At 34.0% G+C, this 25011-nt stretch overlaps 2 protein-coding genes across 3 annotated transcripts; both read left to right on the forward strand.

Annotated features, from left to right (window-relative positions):
* Positions 1 to 6637: 6637 nt before the first annotated feature.
* LOC111207818 (B3 domain-containing protein REM2-like) lies at positions 6638 to 8962 on the forward strand. 2 transcript variants are annotated; one of them, XM_048762537.1, is made up of 3 exons: positions 6638 to 8189; positions 8279 to 8573; positions 8674 to 8962. In XM_048762537.1, exons 1-3 carry the CDS (start codon positions 8025 to 8027, stop codon positions 8703 to 8705), a joined length of 492 nt encoding a protein of 163 aa, XP_048618494.1. In that variant the 5' UTR covers positions 6638 to 8024; the 3' UTR covers positions 8706 to 8962. The 2 variants fall into 2 exon arrangements, with proteins under 2 accessions (XP_048618494.1, XP_048618493.1); XM_048762536.1 differs by having other exon boundaries at positions 8279 to 8962.
* A 3957-nt stretch (positions 8963 to 12919) lies between these two features.
* On the forward strand, positions 12920 to 14742 carry LOC125589883 (RING-H2 finger protein ATL16-like). The gene has a single exon (XM_048762538.1). It carries the CDS (start codon positions 13356 to 13358, stop codon positions 14520 to 14522), a length of 1167 nt encoding a protein of 388 aa, XP_048618495.1. The 5' UTR covers positions 12920 to 13355; the 3' UTR covers positions 14523 to 14742.
* Positions 14743 to 25011: the final 10269 nt, after the last annotated feature.

Genomic DNA, 25011 nt, shown 5'->3' on the forward strand with positions numbered 1-25011 from the left:
TAGGCTTAGGGAGTTCGACGTTTGACGTTCCCTTTTCGTACGACGAGAAGAGGGAGTCTAACAAATGCCTGCAGTTCCTTGTATCATGTGCCTTAGACTTGTGGAAGCTACACCACATATTTGACTCAGCTGGTCCAGGACTTGACGCCGGAGGTGTCGAAGAGGTTTGCGGCTTTTCGTCGTTCTCCCAGACATTCCAACCTTTTTTGCGTACAACGACAGTGGGCTGTGGGGACGCGTTTTTGTCTTCAACCACGTAGACGAAACTTTTCGGCTGGTTAGGTTTATTGCCTGAGGTGTGCTGACGAGGTTCCTGGCGTGCCTCGGGAGCTTTGGGGACAGTTTCCGGTTTGGTTGCCGTGTTCAATTTCTTAAGTATCGCAGCTGTGTCTTCTTCCATTCGGATGAAGTTGTTTGACCTGGCGATTGCGTCCTGGAGCGAAGTGGTCGGATTTCTGTAGAGATCCTCGCGAAACAGGGACTTGAAATAGAGAGTGTTCATCAATGCGTCGACGGCAACACTGTCGGGGACTTGGACTTTTGAGGCGACTGCTTTGAATTTTTCCATGAAGTCGCGGAGGCTTTGGCTCGGTCCTTGAGATAGATTCCATAAATCGGACAGAGTTGCTCCTTGTCTTGTAAACATGATGTAGTGCTTGAGGAACGCAGTCGTCAGATCGTGGAAATTGTTGATAGAGTCGCGCTCCAATCCAGTGAACCATCCGAGGGCTGGTCCTTGAAGACTTTCCACGAAGAGTCGACAGTAGCCAGCGTCTCTTTCTTCTTCAGAGAAGTTGGTTCGACCCATCGTGATGTTGAAAGTAGTGATGTGGTCGGTTGGGTCTACCTTTCTGGCGTAAGTCGGGAGGCGAATTTTCTCGGTCGGACGGTAACGTAAGTCGGTGATCTTCGGGGAAAATGGGGTTTTAAAGGTTTCGGCGAGGACACGTTCGATCAGCGGTGCTGAAGTAGGTCTTTCGAGCATTCGGTCTTTCATGTCCAGGACTGATTGCTTAAGCTCAGTGAGTTCCCGGACGGTAACGAGGTCGACGCCGCCGGGAGTTTGGACCTGTTCGACACTCGTGTTTGCTGGGTTTCCGGCACTGGCTGTTCGGTAAGTGTCGAACAGTTGTTTTCGGACCATCGTAGCCGGATCTCCATTCGTCGGTGGGTCAAGACAAAGACGTGTTTTATTAGATCAATGAGTCGAAACCGAGTTACAAAAATGGGAAGTGAACAGAGGAAAAAGTCCGGCGAAGACAAATTCGTCAGACCGTACAAGTCGGCGAGATGTAAGATGTAAAACCCTAATTCTAGCCGAAAGTGAGTGTAGTAATTTGCGGATCCCCTCCTTGTTGCCTTGTCTCCTCCTTTTATAAGTGAATGCTCGTTGACCTAATGTGTCTTGTCTCGATGGGCCTCTTCGAGTAGTTGGGCTGACTCGTCGGGCCGTTGTGTCAGGTCGACGAGCCGATGACGTTTAGTCAATCACCTCATTGACTGAAAGTAGTCTGAGCCAAGCTGAACACCGGCTTTCGAGTCGACGAGCCGATCTTCTGTGTTGTAATCATATGTCTGGGTAATTGTCTTGCGGGCCTTTTGGGAGGGCTAAGCCCATACCCAACAACAGTTAGGTCACAAAGCACCTAGATGCCTTGGTCTCCCTCCAGTCCCAATCAACGCTGTATCTGAAAACTCTTATGCTGCATATCAGTCTCTCAAAGTTACTAAATCAGCTCCACTAGAATCTTAGGAAAATCGAGATACTTTATCTTTTGATTCTCAAGGTTGTATTCTTCTTGATCATGAAGGAAGCGGCCTCCCTATAAATGAAAACTCAGAGATAGGAGAACCAAGTAGAGAAGTCACCACAGTCCCCTCTGCTTCAGTTGTGGCTGTGAACACTCCTACAGGCTCCTTCACTGAAAAGGTTCATGTGTCTTGTACACCTTCTGAGACTGTTCAAGGTACTCATGTTACTGCTGTTACTGATGAAAAGGAACTCCCACCATCTACCGTAGTTTTTGTCTCTCTTAATGACGAAACCTGCGAACAATTAGATGTCGCAGAACCTGTTGACTCCTCAACACAGTCTGCACCACCAACTCCAAAGGCTCCTTCAGGGAAGTTTGTTGGGAATGTTGATATTGTGTTTGATAACTCTAACTCCTCTCCGTCTTCTGTACCATTTGTTCATGACAACTTATTTGCGATGTTGGATAGTGCTGACGACAGTGAACCATCGAGTGTCCCACTAGCCAAGGAACTTGTCTTCTCAAATTCTCCATTACCATTTACTTTTGCCTCTAATGATACTTCCCCTACACATCTTCGAGACCCGTTTGTAGATGATGAATCAACACTAAGGTCACGAGGCGGTAGGCCATTAAAGCCATCTCAAAGGCTTAAAGAGATGGAATGGTTTACTGTTACAAGGAAAGGAAAAAGAGGCCGAGGAAGAGGTCCTCATCACTAGGTTCACAACAAAATCTTTGTAAGTGTTGCTTCCATTATACTATGTTGCTTTCGTGTCTCTCTTGACTTTAAAACTGTTGCATGTTGTTTTATCTTTGAACTCTTAAGAGCAACATTATCCATAGGACCAATTAGTGTGTCCTTAGGTTATTTTAATGTTATTTTGATGTTAAGGACTTAGGTTAGGGACAACCTTAAAAGCTAAGATTATTGGTAGGACTTTTAGTGGTATCTTAGTTAATTATTTTTTTTTATAAGTTTTAACATTTTAATGACATATAAATGATAAGTTTTGAATAAAACAATAAAACATTTAAAATAGAAAACACAAACAGAAGAAAATTACAAAGTTGGAAAAAAAATTATAAATAAATAATAGGAAACAAACATTTTATTGAATTCACACAAACATAAACATTATATTAAGTTGGAAGATGTCCAAATTTCTCTCATATATTTTCAATCAAATCTTCTTTTAATTGTTCATGGACATGTGGATCCCGAACTTCTTTGCGACGACCAATTCTATCGCCGTGTTTTGTAGACTTTTTAACGCCAAATGTAAAATCATGATCTTGAAATTCCTCAACAGTGTCTGCATCTCGTTCATCTTCGACAATCATATTATGGAGTATGAGACATGCTCTCATAATATTTGATATTTTGTTTTTATCCCATAAATTAGAAGGATTTTTAACAACAGCGAACCTAGCTTGCAAAACTCCAAAGGCACGATCAACATCTTTTCGAACGAATTCTTGAGTTTTAGCAAATAAAGAATGTTTGGGACCTTGTGGTAGTCGGATAGATTGAATAAAAGTCGCCCATTTTGGATATGACCTAACCATAAACTACTATACGAAAGTCAAATCAGAGTTATTACACATCTTGTCACCATAATGACCTAACCTAAAAAATAAAACAGGATCTGGTTGAGAACAAACTAGATTATCATCTCACTTCATCCGAGAATACATGATTTGGTTGCAAACAGACATAGTTCATGCCCACGAGTATTATCATCTCACTACATCACACAATTCAATTCTTTTACTTTCCTACAAGTGCATTAACTAACACAACCAACCAAGCCTACTAAAGTCTAATCAGAGTTCATGCCTACAAGTATTAAATCCGACTTATCAATTCATGCCTACTACCAAGTATTGTAGTTCAAGTGAAAGTGAATTACCTTGTAGTTTGGATGAAATGCTTGTTCTTTAAATTTGTTTATCTTCCGGGTTATTGACAGCCCCTCCAACCTAACCTAATAGCTCACTCACAATCAAACGAAAAAAGCATATATCAGTTTCAACATTCAATCAAAAATAACTCACACTACAAAACCTTCAATCAAAAATCAGTCACACTAGAAGCACACACACGATTATATTTGCATAAAACATTCAATCAAAAATCATCACACTCCAAACGTAATGCTTTAGCAAACGTTGACTCAAAAATAATCACACTACAAAACCGTAATGCTTTTGAAAACAACATTCACGAAGACGATGAGAAATAGCAACTCATATCACAAAGACGATTTCAAATATTTAAAACCCTATAGCTACATCGACAACACATTTCACAAACAAGATTCCAAATTTTGAAAACCCTATAGCTACAACGACAAAAGAATCCTAATCCAAGGCAGTAGATCGAGAACGAGAACAAAAAAATATAAATACTCTATAAGCTCGAGGAACACAGACCTTCTTCTCCTTCGTATTCAGTGAAACACTGTCGGTGAGACCACGGATCCTCTCTGCTGCGTTCGATATCAAGTAGAGGAGTACTGTCGAGACCGATGCGCCGTCCAGACAGAACCGCCGCGAGAGAGAAGCAAAGTCGCGAGAGAATCGCCGTGGAGATAGATCCGCCGACGGGAGAGAGAACTGATCGACGTCGCGAGAGACCCTCTGGGAAGATAGAAGCGGTGGAAGAGATGGCGCGAGATAAACGGAAGAGATGGAAGAAATCGCACTCTCGATCGCCTTGGAGCAACACGCCGTGAGTTCACCGACACGAAATGAAGGACGGAGTCAACGAGATTTGTCCTAGAAATCATCGGCCATTCCCATCGCGACACGTGCGTGTTAAGGACGTCCCCAACACATCTTAACTAAGGGACGTCCCACGCTTAATTCACTCTTTTTGATCTTCATTTAATTCCATTATGTTAAGGACGCCGTATAACATACGGCGATAATGTTGCTCTAAGTAGGGCTGGGTTCGCGGGTCAACCCGCCCCGCATGACCCGCCAACCCGCGGATCGATTCTATTTTTTAAACTCAAAATTCCGATCCGCATAACCCGCGAAAGAAAAATCGTAAACCCGCACCCGCCCCGCTAAGATTGCGGATAACACGCGGGGCCCGCATATAATATTAAATTTAATAAATAATTTTTTTTTATCAATTAATTACTTTTTATAATAAAAATTATACATTTATAATTTAAATTATATAATTTTCATTAATTTATATATTTTTTACATATTTTTATTTTTATTTTTATTTATTTTAAAAAATTTTAGAAAAAAATAATATTTTTTTATTTTGCGGGTCGGCGGATACCCGCGACTCAAATTTGGTTGACCCGCACCCGCCCCGCTAAAAATCGACTCAACCCGCACCCGCACCCGCATGCTAAAATTTGTAAATCGATCGACCCGCACCCGCCCCGCGGCGGGTCAAACGGGGCGGGACCCGCGGGTAATGACCCAAATTCCCAGCTCTAGCTCTAAGGTCCCTAAAACTTATGCTTGTATCTTTCTAGTATTTAAATTGAAAGCCTTTTTTTCAAAAAAAGATACAAAGTGTATAAAGAAAACGATGGTGTATTTCGACAAACCTTGACTAATGTGAAACGAACCAACCGTAGATCTCATACGAGCAAAAGTTTTTTTTCCTTGCAAAAAGTTCTAAAGCATCTCATTTTAAAATGATGGGAAGTCCATCAACATTTATTGTTAGTGTTGTTGTGTGTGAGAATTAATTACACAAACGCGCCAGTGTTTTGTGCCAAAATCGTCAACGTATGCACACGGCATACGCTAGACTACGGAAACAGTGTCGGTTCTATTCTTTTCATTTGCTTTTCCCGGTAAGGTTTTTTTCCTGGTAAGTTTAACAGAACATAAGTTTTTTTTTTGAACGATAAAAGAACATAAGTAAAAATCAGAAAATGATAAAGAAAACGAAAATTTGATTCTTGTGGTAGAATTGACTTATCGTCCGAGTTTTTCTCCTTAAGATTTAGACAATTTTGTGGTCTTTCGTTTAGTACCCCCACGGTCCCACCATGAAAGTTAGTTCAAGTGTTTTCAAAATACTGCATCATTGCTTGATTGATAAAACAAAGTAAATATTTCTCAAGCAAGATATAGCATCCAATGCTAGATTCTTATATATTTTTTTCAATCTCTTTATAAGGCATAGAATAACTATTACTCGTTTTGAAAGAATAACCAGTAAAAATAGATTTTAATTTATTGATTTCAACTAAAAGATCATGTTTGCCTTTAACAGTAATTAATAATGAATGTTTTAACATTGTAGAAAAAATGTAATTTGCAAAATTTTACATTTATGTTGACAAGACTGACTAATGAGTTCAATTTTCAATCAGTTTAATTAGTTGAATGTAATGTTTCTCAAACCGAATACCATTTAAAAGTTGTTTAATTAGGAATTTATGTCCAACCTTGGGTAGCAAACTGTACTTTAAAAAAAGTTTACTTTAACACAAATAAACCAACATTTGCAAACAGTGACAAATTGCAAAATCTTGCAATCAAACCTTATTGCACCGCGCATTTTAAATAGAGAAAAAGATAAAAATAGAACTAAATCAAATTTTTGTTTCCAAACTATCACTCAAGTTCAAAAGTCACAAAAATAGCACTTAATGTTTTATCAAAAGTCACAAACTTAGGGTTTAGAGTTAAAGGGTGAAGTTTAGGATTTAGGGTTTAGGATTTAGGGTTTAGGGTTTAGAGTTTAGGGTTTAGGGTTTAGAGTTTAGGATTTAGGGTTTAGGGTTTAAGGTTTAGGGTTTAGAGTTTAGGGTTTAGGATTTAGAGTTTAATGTTTAGGGTTTAGGGTTTAGGGTTTAGAGTTTAGGGTTTAGAGTTTAGAGTTGAGAAATGAAGTTTTGGGGATAAGATTTCAAATTTTAAAAAATAAGAAAATTAAAATTTTCAAAGAATAAACTTAGAAAAATGCTATTTTGGTCATTTTAGTTTTTGAGTGTTTTTTTGTGATATAAATTTAGAAAGGTGCTATTTTGGAGATTTGACCTTTTAAATATCACCGATGTCATTAACTTTTATTTGTTTACCAAAAAAAATCATTTTAATCAACCATCAATATGTAAGAGTGTATATAGCTAGTCGAATGTATCAAAAGCTATTGTGTTGAACTGTTGACAAATATTGCTGTCGTGGAATGCATGTGCCCAAAGTTTACTTTTTGTTTTTTTCGTCTTTTATTGTATTTATAATTTACAATGAGTCTATGTTAACTAGAATGGACGTGTTAAAAAGTCATACCAACCCATTTATCATACACGTTTCCAATCATTAATCTATGCCTAAAATCCAATTAAATTACTCTAACATCTCTGTAAACCATCTTTATCTCGTATACTTTTATTCGTACCGTTATCAATGGATGGTTACTTGTGAATTGTTTAACTGACCATTTACACATATTTCGACTCTCTTGAAAAATTTTGAATCATAAGGATCAAAATTAGTTTTTGACAAAAGATTATGGGTCCCATTGTTGTTAGGACTTCGAGGGTTTTGTGAGATTAGAAAGTGTTTAAAGCTTTTTTTTTATCAATCATGTTTTTTTTTTTAAAATTAAACACTCTAAGAGCATCGGTATCGGGGGCCTTAGGCCCGTCCCGTTGTTTTAAATGGGTCGATAATAAATGAAAAAGAAATTAAAAGAGAGTGGGACGGGCCTTTAGTAAGGGCTGTTCGGGCTCGTCCCGTAGGCGACGTGGCAACACGGAAGTGGGCGATGGAATCCGTGTTGTTCGGCTGTTGTTCTCCTCGAGAATTCCGAAATCGAAAAAAAAAAAAAATCAAAAGCTCGATGGCGATGGCGAAGGCGATGGCGAAGCCTTGATCTCCAAATCCATCTCTTCAAATCGAAAGCCAACCCTGTGTCTTCTCTCTTTCACTGGAGTGGGAGATCTCTTTATCTCCCTTGGCGAGGTCGCAGCTTCCGGCGTCGTTTGATCCCCGATCCTCCTCCAAAGCTCAATCCACATCGGTTCGCTTCCGTTCCAATACGACGAGAACCAATCCTCTCCAAAACCTTTGAGAATCGTCCCAACAACAAAAAAAAAAAAACAAGGTTTGTTTTTCAAGTCCGATCTGAATTTAAATTTTTTTTTTTAGGGTTTTGTCGAAATTCGACGAATAAAATGGTATTTATCCGATGTTGTATGATGGTTTAGTTGGTAAAAAAACATCCTTGTTCGGTTCAAATTTCTATGTGTATACTAAATCGTCTTCAAACACGAAGGAGCCATGGTGTTTCATGTCACTCCTTTTGGTCCTAGAAGTTGTGAGATTCAGTATACACATCCTCACATCATTAAGGAAGAAGCCGACGCGGATGATGCTCCTTCTTTCTCATTCGACTACTATTTTTTGGCTGAGGTCACTGCTTCAAATCTAAAAGAAGACAAACTTGTGAGTCAATTTTCATACGTATAGACCATATTTAGTTAGTCAAATATATGGTTTGATCTGTTATGTGTCTTTACGTTATGTGTTTGCAGTATCTTCCTATGGAAGCTACGACTTCTACTGCTTTGAACAAACAATGCCAAGAGATATTACTTGTGAACAAAGAGGGAAATTCATGGACTGTGAGTTTACGATTTAGCGAATCAGACGGCATGTATTACATCAGAAGAGGCTGGAGAAAGTTCTGTCTTGATAACAGATGCGCCATAGGAGACTTATTTGTGTTCAATGTGGTTGGAGATGGGAAAACTACTCCATTAATGTGTGTATGTCCGGAAAGGAAAGAGTGTTCTGAACTACTGATCAAACACTTGAGTAGAAAGAATGGTGAGTCTTCTCCATTGACTTCCTTGACACGTCTTTAACTTGCTTGTTATTTCTTTTACTACATTGCTTCTGCTTTAACTTGTTTTGTCTTGTTCTGCAGGTCACATTGCTTCTACCTCACGGGTGATTTAGGGGTGATTGTGACCGGAAATAGATATCTCTTTTGCTGTGGTTCCTCTCTATCAAACTTGTTTCCTTTTGTTTCATTAGCTAGTTATCTCTTTCGGTTTGTTTTGTCTCTATCAAAACTTGTTTCCTTTTCTTTCCTTTTGGTACTGCTGTAAATTCTTGTTGTAATCTTGTTGCTACAACTCGAAGTTGCCACAAGTGTAATCATGTGAACCAAGTGTAATTTTGAACAAGTTGTAAGCTCGGTCTCATTACTGCTTTCTCTATTAGGTAACTGTATTATTCCTTTATATGCTATGTTGTTCTCGGATAAGGCTAGTGTGTTAAACTTGAATTTGGCTTGTAAACATTTTTAAACTTGTATCAAACGTAGACATTCTTAAACTTCTATCACACTTATAAAACTTATAGAAACCATATTAAATGAAACTTATAGTTTTAAGAAGATAAACTTATACATAAGATAAGAAAAACTAATAGAAATTCTTTAGCTTATAGCTTATAACACATTCTCTGTTTTAATTCTCTTTTATAAATTTTCAATTTTTGAATAAAATATTTACAAGTTAAAACTATGCTTTTATATATGTTATTACTTATTAATGAAAATAATCAATTTAATTAAGTAAGGGACAAGGTTAGTCCCACTAATAATCAACTACTTATACAAAAGCTCTTACCTTAGTTCCTAAACACAAAAATAATAAAAAAAAAATGCTAAGGGCTCTTAATCAAATTCCTCCCATAATGATGCTCTAAAGTCTCTAAAGTTATTATAAGTTTCTCTCTCCTCTTTTGTGTTATTTTTTCTAAAGCCAACAATACATGATTTTTGTAACTTTTTTTTTCACTAAAAATGTTTTATTTTCTTTTTCCTTTGTAACTAAATCACTTATATAAGTTTGTAACAATTTTATTAAAATTTAAAATTGACAAATTAATCATTAAATTTTTTTCTTGTTCATTTGAGATCCATATTGTACTACTTTTATAATCATCTATATTTAAACTTTTAATTGTATCATAATTTTACTTTTTAAATAAAATATTTTAAATATTATTCCAAACTTCTATAATTTTAACTACCAACTAGATCTCGATCCGCGCAACTATGCGGGTTTTTGTTTTCATTTATTTTTATATAAACATTTTGTTTTGAATTCTAAATTGATATATATTATAATATATATGTGTCTATCAATTTTTAAAACATAATAAGTTTACGGTATATTTTTTTCATTGAATAGATTGTTTCAAACTTTCACATGTATTTGTATCTTCTTCTATATATATATTTTCGGATTATTATTTCATTATTAAAATCATAATTATATATACAAAGATTAGTAAAATATTGTTTTATTGTTATATTCAAAGATATTGTAACATTTCACAAATTTAGAATTTTTTTTAAAAAATAAACTTTTCGCTTCATAGATTTATATTATCGAATAAATAATTAAACATTTAGTTTTTGTTTAATTTTTTAAAATAAACTATATAGTTTAAAATTTGTTTTCATTGGTTTAGGGTAGTAAAGATTAATCATTGTTAAATAATATGATTTTTGTTATTCAAAATTTTTTTTTTTATAATTTTAAAAGTTAACATCGACAAATAGTTAAATAATTAACATGTGGAGGTATATTATTACAACATTGAATTATATCTATTTAATTTATATTGTTTAAATCCAATTATTGATAGTCCAATAAAAATTTCTGGTAGGCCCAAAATTTAAATGATAAGATTAGAGATTAAATATAATATGAATTTTTAGGAATATGTCTATTAGGTCCATTTTTTAAAAAATCGCACATGAATCAATGTTGTGACTTCTGTTTTAATATATAAGATCTTATTTTAATAAAACTTAAAACAATCAAAGTCTTAAAAACCAAATTCTTTACAGCCTTAATTCTAAAGCCAAAGCATAAAGCGAAAGTCTTACCAATTAAATTCTATGAGTTTTTACAATGATATTTCAAAAAAAAAAAAGATAATCTTTAAGATATTTTCATCAAAATCCATAATTTACTCCAAAAATAGCGTGAAAAATTAAGTATGAACAAAAAATCCATAATTTATTTTTTGGTTGATACTTATGGGATGGAAATGCGTTAAGTTATACGGAGTACAATTTATCACGTCCGTAGGTTATCTAATTTTTGTTAAATGTTTTAGTCACAACATTAGTCTCATTATGAAGATTTATAACCAGTTAGTCACAGAGTTACAGACTCGCCCACTAAAATTTTTAAAGAAAAAAATGAAAATTAATCTGTGTACGATTCATCTCAAAATTGAATGGTTAGATAATCAAGGATGTCAGAATTACAAGTATTATTAAATTGCGACCGACCATCGTTATTAGATCATAAATGATACTCTAGTGAACCAGATTATATATCATCATCACTCGCGTTAATTCAGACTACAATTTTATCTACTTACTAGGTGATAATCCGCGTCCTGCGCGTAGTAAATAGATTTCAAAATATTATCACTTTTAATTTGTAAACATAATAAAAGTTAAAGTCAGCAAGAAATACTATAGGTTATAAAGTAAAGGTTAGACGAAATTTAGTATGTCAATCTAAATTAAGTTGCGGAATTTTTGTTTAAAAGTTGTATATTTGTTTGCATAAAATAAATTATAAATATAAAATAAAACGAAACATAAGCAATAGACTAATAAAATATAAAAGAAACAATGTTTTGAATGGTTTCAAATCGGAAACAGAGTTAAAGCCAGCCTTTTGATTGCTTGAGAGAATGTTTTGATATGAGCAAAGTCGAGAAGAAAGGTGTGGTGAGTTTTATGAATTATAGAAACCGTATATTTATACTAAAAAGGAATCGCCATGTGGTCATATGGATTCAAAATAATGGCTGTAACTAAATCGAATATTACACATAACTTGCGCTCCAATCTTAGTCGAAAATTACTTTAATATTGTAAATAGTTAATGCAAATTTCCTTTTATCAATCGCAATTGAACAAATTCAAGAAAGTTCACGATTATTAATTGATTACAATAATTTGAACCTTAATCTATGTTCCTTATATACAAAAGTCAAGTCCTCGCAAATCACGTATTATTACCATCAATTTACCAAATTTGTAATTTAAAAATATATCAAAGTTATTAGAAGTTTTCTTTTTCCCAATCATCAATCAATTTCGTCCTTGCAAATCACGTTTGAATCATGGGCAATTTGCTTTGCCATTATTTGCATTATGCAAGCTGGCGTTAAAATCTTAATTATGATAGATCACCTAAGGTAAGTTTTTATAATTGTATGCCAGAAAATTGTATTGTACCTTAGTTTCTACAATCGCAAGGCCGAGATCATCTAACAATTTAATGAAACGGGGCAAGTATATACCATATGCATGGTTCTTCTGTTTCACTATTTTAAGAAAACAAAGTTTTCCTCTTGATATATTTTTAAGAGAACAAATATTTTTTCGCATTTTTAAGAAAATCAATCACTTGAGCACGTATTAATCATCAAATACTTTTTATGATTTTTTAGAAAACAAATTTTGATTGATAATCGCACATTAACTTTTTCGCATCTATATTCATTTTGAATAAAAAATTACACCACTACGTATGTTAGTAATGTTTTTGTAGTGAAACAAATTAATGAAAAAATTTCAGTCAAGGTAATTAACATAATTTTAAAATCTTTGATGTAATACGTAGAACTTTGGTTAAGGTAACTAACGCAAGAAATAAATGATAAGGTTTGATGTAATACGTATCAATGTATATATGTGACAAATGTAGACAAAACTAAGGTAATTATAATGTTTTGATCAATGGCATGATGTGTAATTATTCTATTTAACAAAATGGTTTTAAATAGAATAAGTGAAGAAGCTTGTGAAGTTGCCACGTAAAAAATGACACACTTGTAATAAACACATGAACTAAAAGTTATTTATTTTTAATGCTACTCAAATAATAAAAAAGGGATTAGGCGAACTTGCTCTATCAGAAGGATCAAATCAGATTGGTCACATAACCAAAGGTAGATCAAATTGTATAATCATAATTAATATAAAGAGTTTCTCTGTTTTTTTTTTGTCAACATGAAAAGAGTTCCTTTTAAAACAATAAAAACAATGTATTGGAACAGAGGGAGGGAGTATAAATTAGAATTAATGTGAATATATGTCAGGTTTCTTCCTTAAATAAAAAGTTTCCCACCACTTGTACTGGTACATAAACAAACAAAGAAACAAATTTTCAATTTTCCCACTTATCATATTTAATACTGATATTCAATTTACACCAATCAGTAAAGAAAAGAGAACTCTTACACCAAACGAGTCCCACCGATCAAGAAATTTAGAGAAAAAAAAAGATTAAAATAAATATAAAGATACTTAGAAATGTCACCGAACTTTCATTTTACTCCATCTCTGCTTCGTCTTCTGTCTCTCTCTCTCTCTGTCTCTCTCTCTCTCTCTCTCTCTCTCTCTCTCTCTCTCTCTGTTCTCCATTTTTTTCTCCTTCCCTGATCTCTCTCATCCTCTGCTTAACTATCAATTGTTATTTCCCAAATCTTTTAAACAAATCTCAAATTCTTCAAAGTTTATGCTTCTCTTCCTATTAGAGAATGAGCTTGTTCTTCTAGGTAATGGATCTATCAGCTCGTCGTAATATCCTCCGGGATCTGAACTTTACTCCGCCGCCACCACCACCACCAATGACTGTTTTCCACCGTGTGAGCTCGACGGGGACGAACTTTCCGATCATAGCCGTCGCCGTGATTGGAATCTTAGCCACAGCTTTCTTACTTGTAAGCTATTACGTTTTCGTTATCAAATGCTGTCTGAATTGGCATCGAATCGACATTCTTGGTAGATTCTCATTATCCCGACGGCAACGCAACGACCATGGTCCTATAATGCTTTACACTCCGAGGATAAACCGCGGTCTCGATGAATCCGTCATTAGAGCAATCCCTATTTTAAAATTCAAGAAGAGGAGAGATGGAGACAGTCGAAACGACCACGTTTTCACAGAAGGAGAAGAGAATAATACTTCTCAAGAGTGCTCTGTTTGTTTGAATGAGTTTCAAGAAGAGGAGAAGCTGAGGATTATCCCAAACTGTAGTCATTTGTTTCATATCGACTGCATCGATATTTGGCTTCAGAACAATGCCAATTGCCCTCTGTGTAGAACTAGGGTTTCTTGCGACGCAAGTTTTCCTCCCGTTCCGGTTTCTGCTCAAAGTACTTCCCTAGATAATGCAGTTTTGGGGTCAGACACTGTCATGGTTAGAGGCGAGAATGAGTATGTAGTCATTGAGCTAGGTCTAGGGAACAGTAACAGAAGCAATAGTGACCGAGATAGTCCAAGAAACGGAAGGGTACGTGTGGTACAAGAAAGATCGAATTCAGGTCACCTACTGAACCAAAACCCACATAATTCGATCAGTCAATTTCCTAGGAAGCTTAATCGAGGAGAGTTTCAGAGAAAAGGAAGAAAACTTCACAAAGTCACCAGTATGGGAGACGAATGTATCGACATTAGAAGAGACAAAGATGAGCAGTTTGGTAGTGTTCAACCCATCAGAAGATCGATCTCGATGGATTCGTCTGCAGATAGACAGCTGTATTTGGCTGTTCAAGAGGCGATTATCCGGAAAAACCAGGAAATTCCGGTGGTCGGAGAAGGAGGAGAGTGTAGCAGTAGTAGCGGCAACGTTAGTAGTAACAAAATGAAGAGATCCTTCTTCTCTTTTGGGAGTAGTAGACGTTGTAGAAGTTCTTCCATATTGCCTCTTTATTTTGAACCCTAATGGAACACTTTGGTTCTTTGTTTTCTTGTTTCTTCCTAACATTTGCTTTTTATTTTTATTGTTTGGTCGGTGAGGTAGGTGAAAAATACAGGCCTGGTTTTGGATTTTAGAGGTCAAAAGAGTAAATGAGTTGTATTGTGAAATTATTGGACTTTTTTAAGTTTGAAAAACTCAAATCTCATTTTGCCAATGAACGAATATGAACATACTTTTGGTGTTACATTAATTTCATAATAAAGATGCTACATCATATTCCAAAGTCAACAATTTTTTTATTTGCGTTGAATTTTAGCTTAGTACTAGAATCTGCTTTAAGCCACTATGAACTAATATAATCGTGCATTTTTCTAAACCAATACTATCTTATAAAATATTACTAGAGCTTTTTATTTTTCAATTAAATGGCTCGAAAAGTTTTGTTATCCAGAAAGTAGGTCTGGGCAAAATAACCGGAACCGAAGAACCGAACCGGAACCGAACCGAAATACCCGAAACCGGAACCGGACCAGTACCCTCAAATACCCGAACGGTTCCTATATTTTTATATCCGAAATAACCGAACCGAACCGGAACCGAACCGAGAACCGAACGGTTACCCGAATATATAAAAATATTAATTATATATACATATAACATCATTAAATATATATTTTAAATTTAAAATTCTATTAAAAGTATCTGAAAATAGTTGATGATAACTAAATTATTATAAAGTATCCGAACTATCCGAAAGTATCCAAAAGTATCCGGATAGTTTTATCTGAAATATCCAAAGTAATCCAAAATATCCAAAATTTTTATGTAAATCATCTTAATTATTTGATATTTTACCCTAAATAACCGATATTTTATCCAAATTATCCGAACTACCCGAACTATCCGAACCCGAACCGGATCCAAATGAGAACCGAACTTTTTCCGGATATTTTCCAGTTCCTACATTTACTATCCGAACCGAACCGAACCCAAAACTATCCAAACCGAACCGAACCGAAAATATGTCAAGTACTAAATGGATCCTCTAGCCCCTATCCGAACTACCCGAAACCCGAAATACCCAAACCGAACCGAACCGATACCCGAAATGCCCAGGCCTACCAGAAAGTGATTCCTTTAAGAGGAAAAATCCTTATTCTTTTGCGTTTGTAGGGTTTAAATTGATCGAGTTGCTGAATGCATTTGCGTCTAGAAAAAGATGGACATCCGTAAAAATTAGTTTCACTCCAGATACATATCTAATAATCAATTTTTTGAAGAAACTCACCGGCAAACTCTATTCACAGATGATATAGAATATAAATGCAGACTCGAAATATAAATATATGTCTAGTATATATTCATCACTTCGGTCTAAAAATCATATAATTCTAGAATAAAAAAAACACATTACATATTTTATTAACCTACACTTTGGAGGTTTAGTTACTTAAGAGTATACCGATAAAAATATATATATAATACTTTACCATTCTAGTATATGTAAACTATGTATAAACTAAGAACTATTTGATTTATTAAATGATAAACCAAAAAACTTATAATAAATATCTCAAATCTCTCATTCTTACAATTATAATAGCTAGATAGGGAATTGAGGAGAAACAAATATTAGATGAATGATCAAATCTCTCATTCTTCGAACAAAACTCAAAAAGAAGTGATTGGAATCTTGTCATGATATTTCATTAAAAGCGTTTTAGGAATAAAAATCAAGACTAAATTATTTAATCTGAATGAAATAATATATATATATATATATATATATATATATATATATATATATAGTGCTTCCAATATTAAAAATTACTTCGAGAAGTGTAATTTCTGTGATTGTCAGGATCAAATAACATATTAGAAACAACCTATTTAAAAAATAATTTGTACACATAAAAGTATATACATTAGAGTAAACACATAAATTAAATACCTTTTGTTAATTTACAATCGTGTTTTTGGTAAATAAATCAAAACAATCATTTTATTCACTTTATATGGTATATAATTAAACTTTAGTGATATTAACATAGATATATATATATATATATAGTATATTTTAATATAAATATTTATCATTGACACTTCCTAATCGTATGATATTATTAACATTTTGTATATTTAGTGTAACAAAAATTTAAACTGTTAATCACAAAACTTGTAATGTGGAATTTTTCAATACAAATTTCAAAATTATAATATTAAGATCTCAATAATTTTTCACTGCAAATTTCAAAATTAACATATTTTATATAGTATATAATTTAACTTGAATGATATTAATATATATATATATATATATATAATATAAATATCTATTGATGAGACTTCATATTCATACGATTTATGATCATTTGTATCTTGATTGAACAAAAAAAAAAGATTAAATTATTAATCACAAAATTTTCAATGTGGGATATTTACATTTTTTAGTAATTTATAGCCATTTAAAAAAATTCAAAATATAACATATAAGAAAATATATAATTTTTTTATTATATGCTTTATGTGATTGTTTAATTTCTTTTAATAATATTAAATTAAACAAAAAAAAGATATGATACAAAAATTGTTATCAAATATGTATTATTCATAATCATTATTTGTCATATATATGTTAATCATATTAGGTAATTATGTAGCTTTTATTTAAGTAAAGAAATAATATTATTTTGTACATTATTAATCAATTTGATAGTTAATTTAAAAAAATAATATATATATTTATATGAACGAACTTAATTTTTTTAAAGATTCTAAGATCATCCAAGTGATGACACGTAGATACAAAAACATATTATAATGTTCCAAGATTAACATATAGGGGATTAGTCGATGTCATGATTTGTAATATTCCTAGTAATTGATGAGTTGTTACTATAAGATGTCCGTAATGACACCTAAGCATAAATGTCAAACTTATTAATAACATAAGAAAGTAAGGTTGTTTTCTAAAAATGTTTCTCATTTAATAAAAAGGGTATATTATCGGACTAAATATTAGTAGCTAGATTGTTTAGCAAATCTATAAATATGCGTATGATCCAAAAAAACAGCAAGTAAAAATTAAAAGTAATATAGGAAAGAGACGACCAGTGGTCGCAGGAAGTGGACACTTAAAGGATCATGAGAATCTAAAATGTAAACAAGATGAGAAAGTTATGGTATGGGCGGACTTAAAAGTAGACCTACCATTGACTTTTGGTCTTGCTTTTGTCATTACATTACCATTGATTTATTTTTGAGATTTTTGGTCGGTCAATACTACATACAATTCAAACTCTGTGTACTACTGAATTTATTAGTATTATATTTATATATATTAGGGAAGGACATTTTGGTTTAAATTTGGTTTCAGTTCACTTTGGATTCGGTTTGGTTTGTTTGGGCCTAAAAAATTGTAAGAAAATTGTAACCAAAATAAACCGAAATTAGTTTGGTTTGTGTTTGGTTTTTTTAGTCTACTTTGGCTTAGTTTCTGTTTGGTTCGATTTTGCCCGATTTTGTTTGTGTTTGTTCATTTCAGTTGAGTTGGTATTTAGTTTTATTCTAATTCGGTTACAAAATATAATTTGTAAAAGATAAAAATAATCATTTGACATTAATTAATAATTTTTCATATTTAAACATAAATCTAAACATTTCAATAAAATTATAAAAGATGTAACCCAATAATTTTATATTATTATATTCAAATATAATATAAATATCATATTTAGTTTTTCGGTTTTGATGATCGTTATAAGTTCCATATTATTTTATTTTTTATTAGTTGTGTCGTTTCTATTCATTTAAAAGTGAAATGTATAAAAATATGTTTAATTATATAGGTTAAATGGTTAAATAATTTAAATCTTAATATTATTAATATATTTAGTTAATCTAATTAAATAAACATTTCACTACAACAAAACAACGGTATTCTGACGGACATTCCGACGGAAAATGAAATACTCGGAATATCCCGAGGAATTTTCGAGGAAATTCCGAGGAAACACAAAATTTGTGTTTCCTCGGAATTTCCTCGGAATATACCGACGGAATTCCGAGGAAATACAAATCCGTCGGAATATTCTTATGGAATACCGAGGAAAAATGTATTCCTCGGAAAAAACCGATGAATTCCGAGGATATATTATAGCCGTTAGAGAGCCGTTGGGGGATTTTAAAAAATTCCGAGGAAATTCCGACGAACTAGCCGTTTCCGTCGAAATTCCATCGGAATTTCCTCGGTCTGTCGGGAGGATTTCAACTATAAATATAAGCACCCTTCTTCCTCTTCATTCACTCCATATCTTCATCCTCCCTCTTACTCTCTTTACACACGAATTTGATTCATAAAAAAACATGTCTTCTTCAAATTATTTTCGTTCTTGGATCGATCGACCTCATTTGGATCCGAACACGAGATTGCTTACGGAAGAATACCAACGAGGTATAACCGAATTCATGGGGTTAGTTCAACGACAACCGGAAGCAAAAACAGGTATGTTAAGATGTCCTTGCTCTAATTGTAAAAATAGAAAGGTTATTAAAGAGTGGGATGTTTGGACTCATCTATATTTGAGTGGGTTTACACGAAGTTACAAAATTTGGTATCATCATGGGGAAACTGATTATGAACATGGTAGTACTAGCGAACCTCAGCCAGCGGTTAGATTAGAAGAACCAATTAGAACGGATGTAGATTATGGTGTAGGTACTGAGCAGATGGTAAATGATCATTTTAGAGGGGAAGATTTACCCAATGCACAAGCTAGGAGATTTTATGATATGTTGGATGCTGGAAAGCAACCATTGTACGAAGGTTGCAGAGATGGTCATTCAGCTTTATCATCTGCTACAAGATTGATGGGCATTAAAACATATTATAATTTGGCTGAAGACTGTGTGGATGCGATTGCTGATTTTGTAAAAGGTATTCTACCCGAGGATAATGTAGCTCCTGGTTCATACTACGAGGTTCAGAAACTCGTAGCTGGTCTTGGTTTATCGTATCAGGTAATAGATGTATGCAGCGACAACTGCATGATTTATTGGAGGGCGGATGAACAGCGGGTTACATGCAAATTTTGTGGAAAGCCTCGTTATAAAGATACGAGTGGAAGAGTTCCAGTGCCATATAAAAGGATGTGGTATTTGCCTTTGACGGAAAGGTTACAGAGGTTGTATTTGTCTGAACGCACAGCGCAACCAATGAGATGGCATGCGGAGCACTCAACAGATGGTGAGATCAGACATCCTTCAGATGCAAAAGCGTGGAAGCATTTCCAATCAAAGTATCACGACTTTGTGTATGAGAGAAGAAATGTCTACCTTGGATTATGTACTGATGGTTTTAGTCCGTTTGGCAAGAGTGGAAGACAGTATTCTCTATGGCCCGTCATTCTTACACCATACAACCTACCCCCAAACTTGTGCTTGCGACGAGAGTTTTTGTTTCTCTCGATTCTCGTTCCCGGACCAGAGCATCCTAAGAGATCACCTTATGTGTTTCTTCAGCCACTAATATATGATTTACAACAACTATGGGCTCAAGGTGCTGAAACATACGATGTTTCGTGTAAAGAAAACTTTCAAATGCGGGCAGTACTAATGTGGACAATAAGTGATTTTCCAGCATATGGTATGTTGTCTGGATGGACAACGCATGGAAGGCTATCATGTCCATATTGTCAAGATAACACTGATGCTTTCCAACTAAAACACGGAAGGAAAACGTGTTGGTTTGACTGTCACAGGATATTCCTACCACCTGATCATCCATATCGTAGGAGTAGGAATTTGTTTACGAAGAACAAGAGGGTGTTTGACAGTCCACCTCCGAAAATTTGTGGGAAAGATTTGAAGATACAACTAAGAGATTTTGGCTGCAGAAAGGACGCCAGACGTCGGTGGACATGAGCGTTTTCCGGTAGATGCTGTTGGAGAACTACATAACTGGCACAAAAAAGTATTTTCTGGGATCTGCCATACTGGGAGGGTCATCTGCTAAGGCATAATTTAGATGTCATGCATATTGAGAAGAACTTTTTTGACAATCTCATGAACACGATCCTTAATGTTCAAGGTAAAACAAAGGATAATTTGAAGTCAAGACTGGATTTAGTCGATATATGTGCTCGTTCAGAACTTCATGTTGATGAGAATGGTAGGGCTCCTTTTCCCATATACCGACTTGATGCAGAGGGAAAAGATGCGTTCTTTGATTGGATTTCAAACGATGTGGAATTTCCAGACGGTTACGCATCAAATTTGCGTAACTGTATCGACAGAAAGGAAGGAAAGTTTACTGGCTTGAAAAGCCACGATTGCCATGTAATGATGCAGCGCCTCCTTCCGTTCGCCTTCAAGGAACTATTACCACGAAATGTTCATGAAGCAATTGCAGGGATAAGTGGTTTCTTCCGCGATTTATGCACGAGATCAGTGACTCTTGAAGGTATTGAAAATTTGAAGACTAACATAGCCGTGATTCAGTGCAACCTTGAGAAGATATTTCCTCCCTCATTTTTTGATGTTATGGAGCATCTTGTTATTCACCTGGCAAGAGAATTGGAACTTAGTGGTCCTGTGCAGTATAGATGGATGTATCTGTATGAGCGGTATATGTTCCATTTGAAGAAGATGGTGAAAAATTTAAGTAGGGTGGAAGGTTCTATAGTCGCACAGATGATCAATCAAGAAACTTCAAACTTTGCCGAGTACTACTTTCCAACAGAAGTTCAGACCAAAAGGAGAAGACCTGCTCGGCATGATGATAGAGGCGAACGGGCAACATATCATGTTACGGTTCCAGACATTTTCACAGACGTTGGACGACTTAGCGGAAAACCAAAGGACCGTCGACTTACTGAGCAGGAGTGCAGTCATTTGCAAACATATTTGCTCATCAACTGCGAAGACGTTCTTCAATATGAGAGATAAATAAATTAGCTTACAAATTTTTATTTTAACAAGTTGAAATTTAAATCTTAATTATTTACATTATTGTCATCATATACAGGGTTTTCATTACAGAAAAGCGGTTCGAGTATAGATACGCCACAGAGGACGAACTAGAAGAAATGAAACAGAGAGAATTTACTGGATGGATGTTTACTAATGTGAGTGCTTTAAACAAATTAAAATATATTTTATCACATATTTATACTAATTCACATTTATTGATATAATATATATATATATGTGCTATTAATAGGTGTCTGCTGGTTTGGCCAGAGGTGAAACATTTGACGATTGGATACGTGAGATGGTCGTTGGACCAAACTTAATTGTGAAGTCATATCCGAGATTTTGTACTCGAGGATATGCATTCACAACTCAGAAGAGGAGACGTTCGAGTACGACTTATGATGTTGGCGTTTGTTCAGCATCAGGAGATGATGTATACTACGGACACATACATGAGATTTTGGAAATCAAGTATTTGAGCATTGTTGGATTGCGCTGTATTGTTTTCTATTGTGATTGGCACGACAACACTCCAGATCGAGGTTTGAGAACAGATGCATTTGGTGTTACATCAGTAAATTCGAGGCGAAAGCTGCAATATTATGATTCTTTCATTCTTGCTTCTCAGGTTCGATCAGGTAATTAAATGTTAATTATTCAGAATGATTCATCATCATGTGTATTAATTTATAATTTTACTAATAATTTTCTAAATGTTACAGGTTTGTTATATCAAGTACCCCCGGGTAAGGAACAGAGATGATCCATGGGTTACTGTTACAAGACTCAACCCGAGAGGCCGAGTTCAGGGAAGTTCTGAGCTGGAAGACCCACTACAACCAAGCACATCTGGCAACTTAAATGCAGCAGAAGATTTAGCTGCAGTTGGCCTTGTAGTCGATTTAACCGACTTCGGAGAGGAAGCCGTCGTTCACTTAGAGGATGAACCAGTGATTGGAGAGTTTCACCAAGATCCAAATTCAGATTCATCTGGTGATGACGACTCGGAAACAGACTACCATTGATTTTTTTTTTTTTAAAGAAATACCGAGGAATTTGTTTTTCCTCAGAATTTCCTCGGAATATTCCGAGGAAATTCCGAGGAAATAGAGGTTTTAAACCGAAAGCAACGTTTTGCGGTTTGAATAACACTTATATAACACTTATATAACCCTTATTAAGGGTCTTAGACTGATTATGAAGTCAAAAATTTGTTCCTTACCCTATAATAAACACTTTTCCGATTGTATGAACGAAATCCCCACAACATAAGAGAAACACTTATACACTTTAATGAACGGTAAAGGGAATACTTTCAATTCGTTTTGAAATTTGTTATTTCATGGTTTATGCTCATCTATACAAAGAATCCTCAATGGTATGCATTACAATTGTATAAGAAATGAAATACGGCAAAAAAAATTGATGTTTTGAAACCCCAAACACTAGTTCCTCGGTATTTCCTCGGAATATTCCGACGGAATTCCGAGGAAGATAAGGGTTTCCTCGAAATTCACTCGGAATATTAAGAGGAAATTCCGAGGAAATAGGGGTTTTAAACCGAAAACAACGTTTTGCGGTTTGAATAACACTTATATAACCCTTATTAAGTGACTTAGACTGATTATGAAGTCAAAAATTTGTTCCTTACCCTATAATAAACACTTTTTCGATTGTATGAACGAAATCCTCACAACATAAGAGAAACACTTATACACTTTAATGAACGGTAAAGGGAATACTTTCAATTCGTTTTGAAATTTTTTATTCATGGTTTATGCTCATCTATACAAAGAAACCTCAAAGGTATGCATTACAATTGTATAAGAAATGAAATACGGCAAAAAAAAAATGATGTTTTGAAACCCCAAACACTAGTTCCTCGGTATTTTCTCGGAATATTCCGACAGAATTCCAAGGAAGATAAGGGTTTCCTCGGAATTCCCTCGGAATATTCCGAGGAAATTCCAAGGAAATAGGGGTTTTAAACCGAAAATAACGTTTTGCAGTTTGAATAACACTTATATAACCCTTATCAAGTGTCTTAGACTGATTATGAAGTCAAAAATTTGTTCCTTACCCTATAATAAACACTTTTCCGATTGTATGAACGAAATCCCCACAACATAAGAGAAACACTTATACACTTTAATGAACGGTAAAGGGAATACTTTCAATTCGTTTTGAAATTTGTTATTTCATGGTTTATGCTCATCTATACAAAGAATCCTCAATGGTATGCATTACAATTGTATAAGAAATGAAATACGACAAAAAAAATTGATGTTTTGAAACCCCAAACACTAGTTCCTCGGTATTTCCTCGGAATATTCCGACGGAATTCCGACGGATATTTTACTATCCGTCGGAATTTCCTCGGAATATTTTCATTTAACCGGGCAAATATTTCGCGAAAATTGAAATTAGAATTCCGACGGAATTCCGACGGATAGTATTCGTCGGACCCTAGGTTTTTGACCACGAGCCGCTTCTTCTTCCCCATTTCTCTCTTCTTCCTCTGCGCGACTCCTCCGGCGATTTCCCACTGAAATCCGGCGATATCTCCGGCAATCTCCCCCTTCTCTTACACAAATCATGTAAGGACCCTATCCCACTCTCTTAGGTTATATTTGTTAGGTTTTTGTGTAGTTTTGATAGATTTTTGTTAGGGTGATTGGTTAGGATTGTGATTTGGTTGTATAATAGGTTTAGAATTGTGATTTGGTTGAATAATTTGTTTTGTTGAATTGATTTAAAAAAATTTTATAATTTTTTTTATTTTTTTTGTTTTTATAAAATCGATTTTTGTATATAAAATCGATTTTTGTATTTTACAAAATGATTTTTGTATATAAATTCGATTTTTTGGATTTTACAAAATGTTTTTTGTATATAAATTTGATTTTTTGGATTTTACAAAACATTTTTAATATCTATAAAACTTATTTTGTGATTAAAAACTATTATTTGGGATTTTAAAAAATATATATATATATATATATATATATATCATTAAAACTATTTTTTGTAATTATTAAACTATTTTGTATTTATTAAAACTATTTTTTCTTTATTAGAACTATTTTTATATATTTATTAAACATTTTTAATATCTATAAAACTTTTTTTGTGATTAAAAACTATTATTTGGGATTTGTTTTTAAAAAAATAATATATATATATATATATATATATATTATATAAATTTCTATATTTATTAAACATTTTTAATATTATTAAAACTATTTTTGTAATTATTAAACTATTTTTTATTTATTAAAACTATTTTTTGTTTATTAGAACTATTTTTATATATTTATTAAACATTTTTGATATCTATAAATCTTTTTTTGTGATTAAAAACTATTATTTGGGATTTTTTTTAAAAAAAATTAATTTATATATTTCTATATTTATTAAATATATTTTTAAAAATTTACAGGTCTCATGATGATCAGACCCGGCCTCGACAGCGTCGTGGTGGTACGGGGAGCCAGTCTCGGGATTCCAGCCATTTTCAGGATTCCCCTTCGCCCCACAG

Source organism: Brassica napus, chromosome C7 (genome assembly GCF_020379485.1).
Source record: "Brassica napus cultivar Da-Ae chromosome C7, Da-Ae, whole genome shotgun sequence".
Classification (NCBI taxonomy): domain Eukaryota; kingdom Viridiplantae; phylum Streptophyta; class Magnoliopsida; order Brassicales; family Brassicaceae; genus Brassica; species Brassica napus.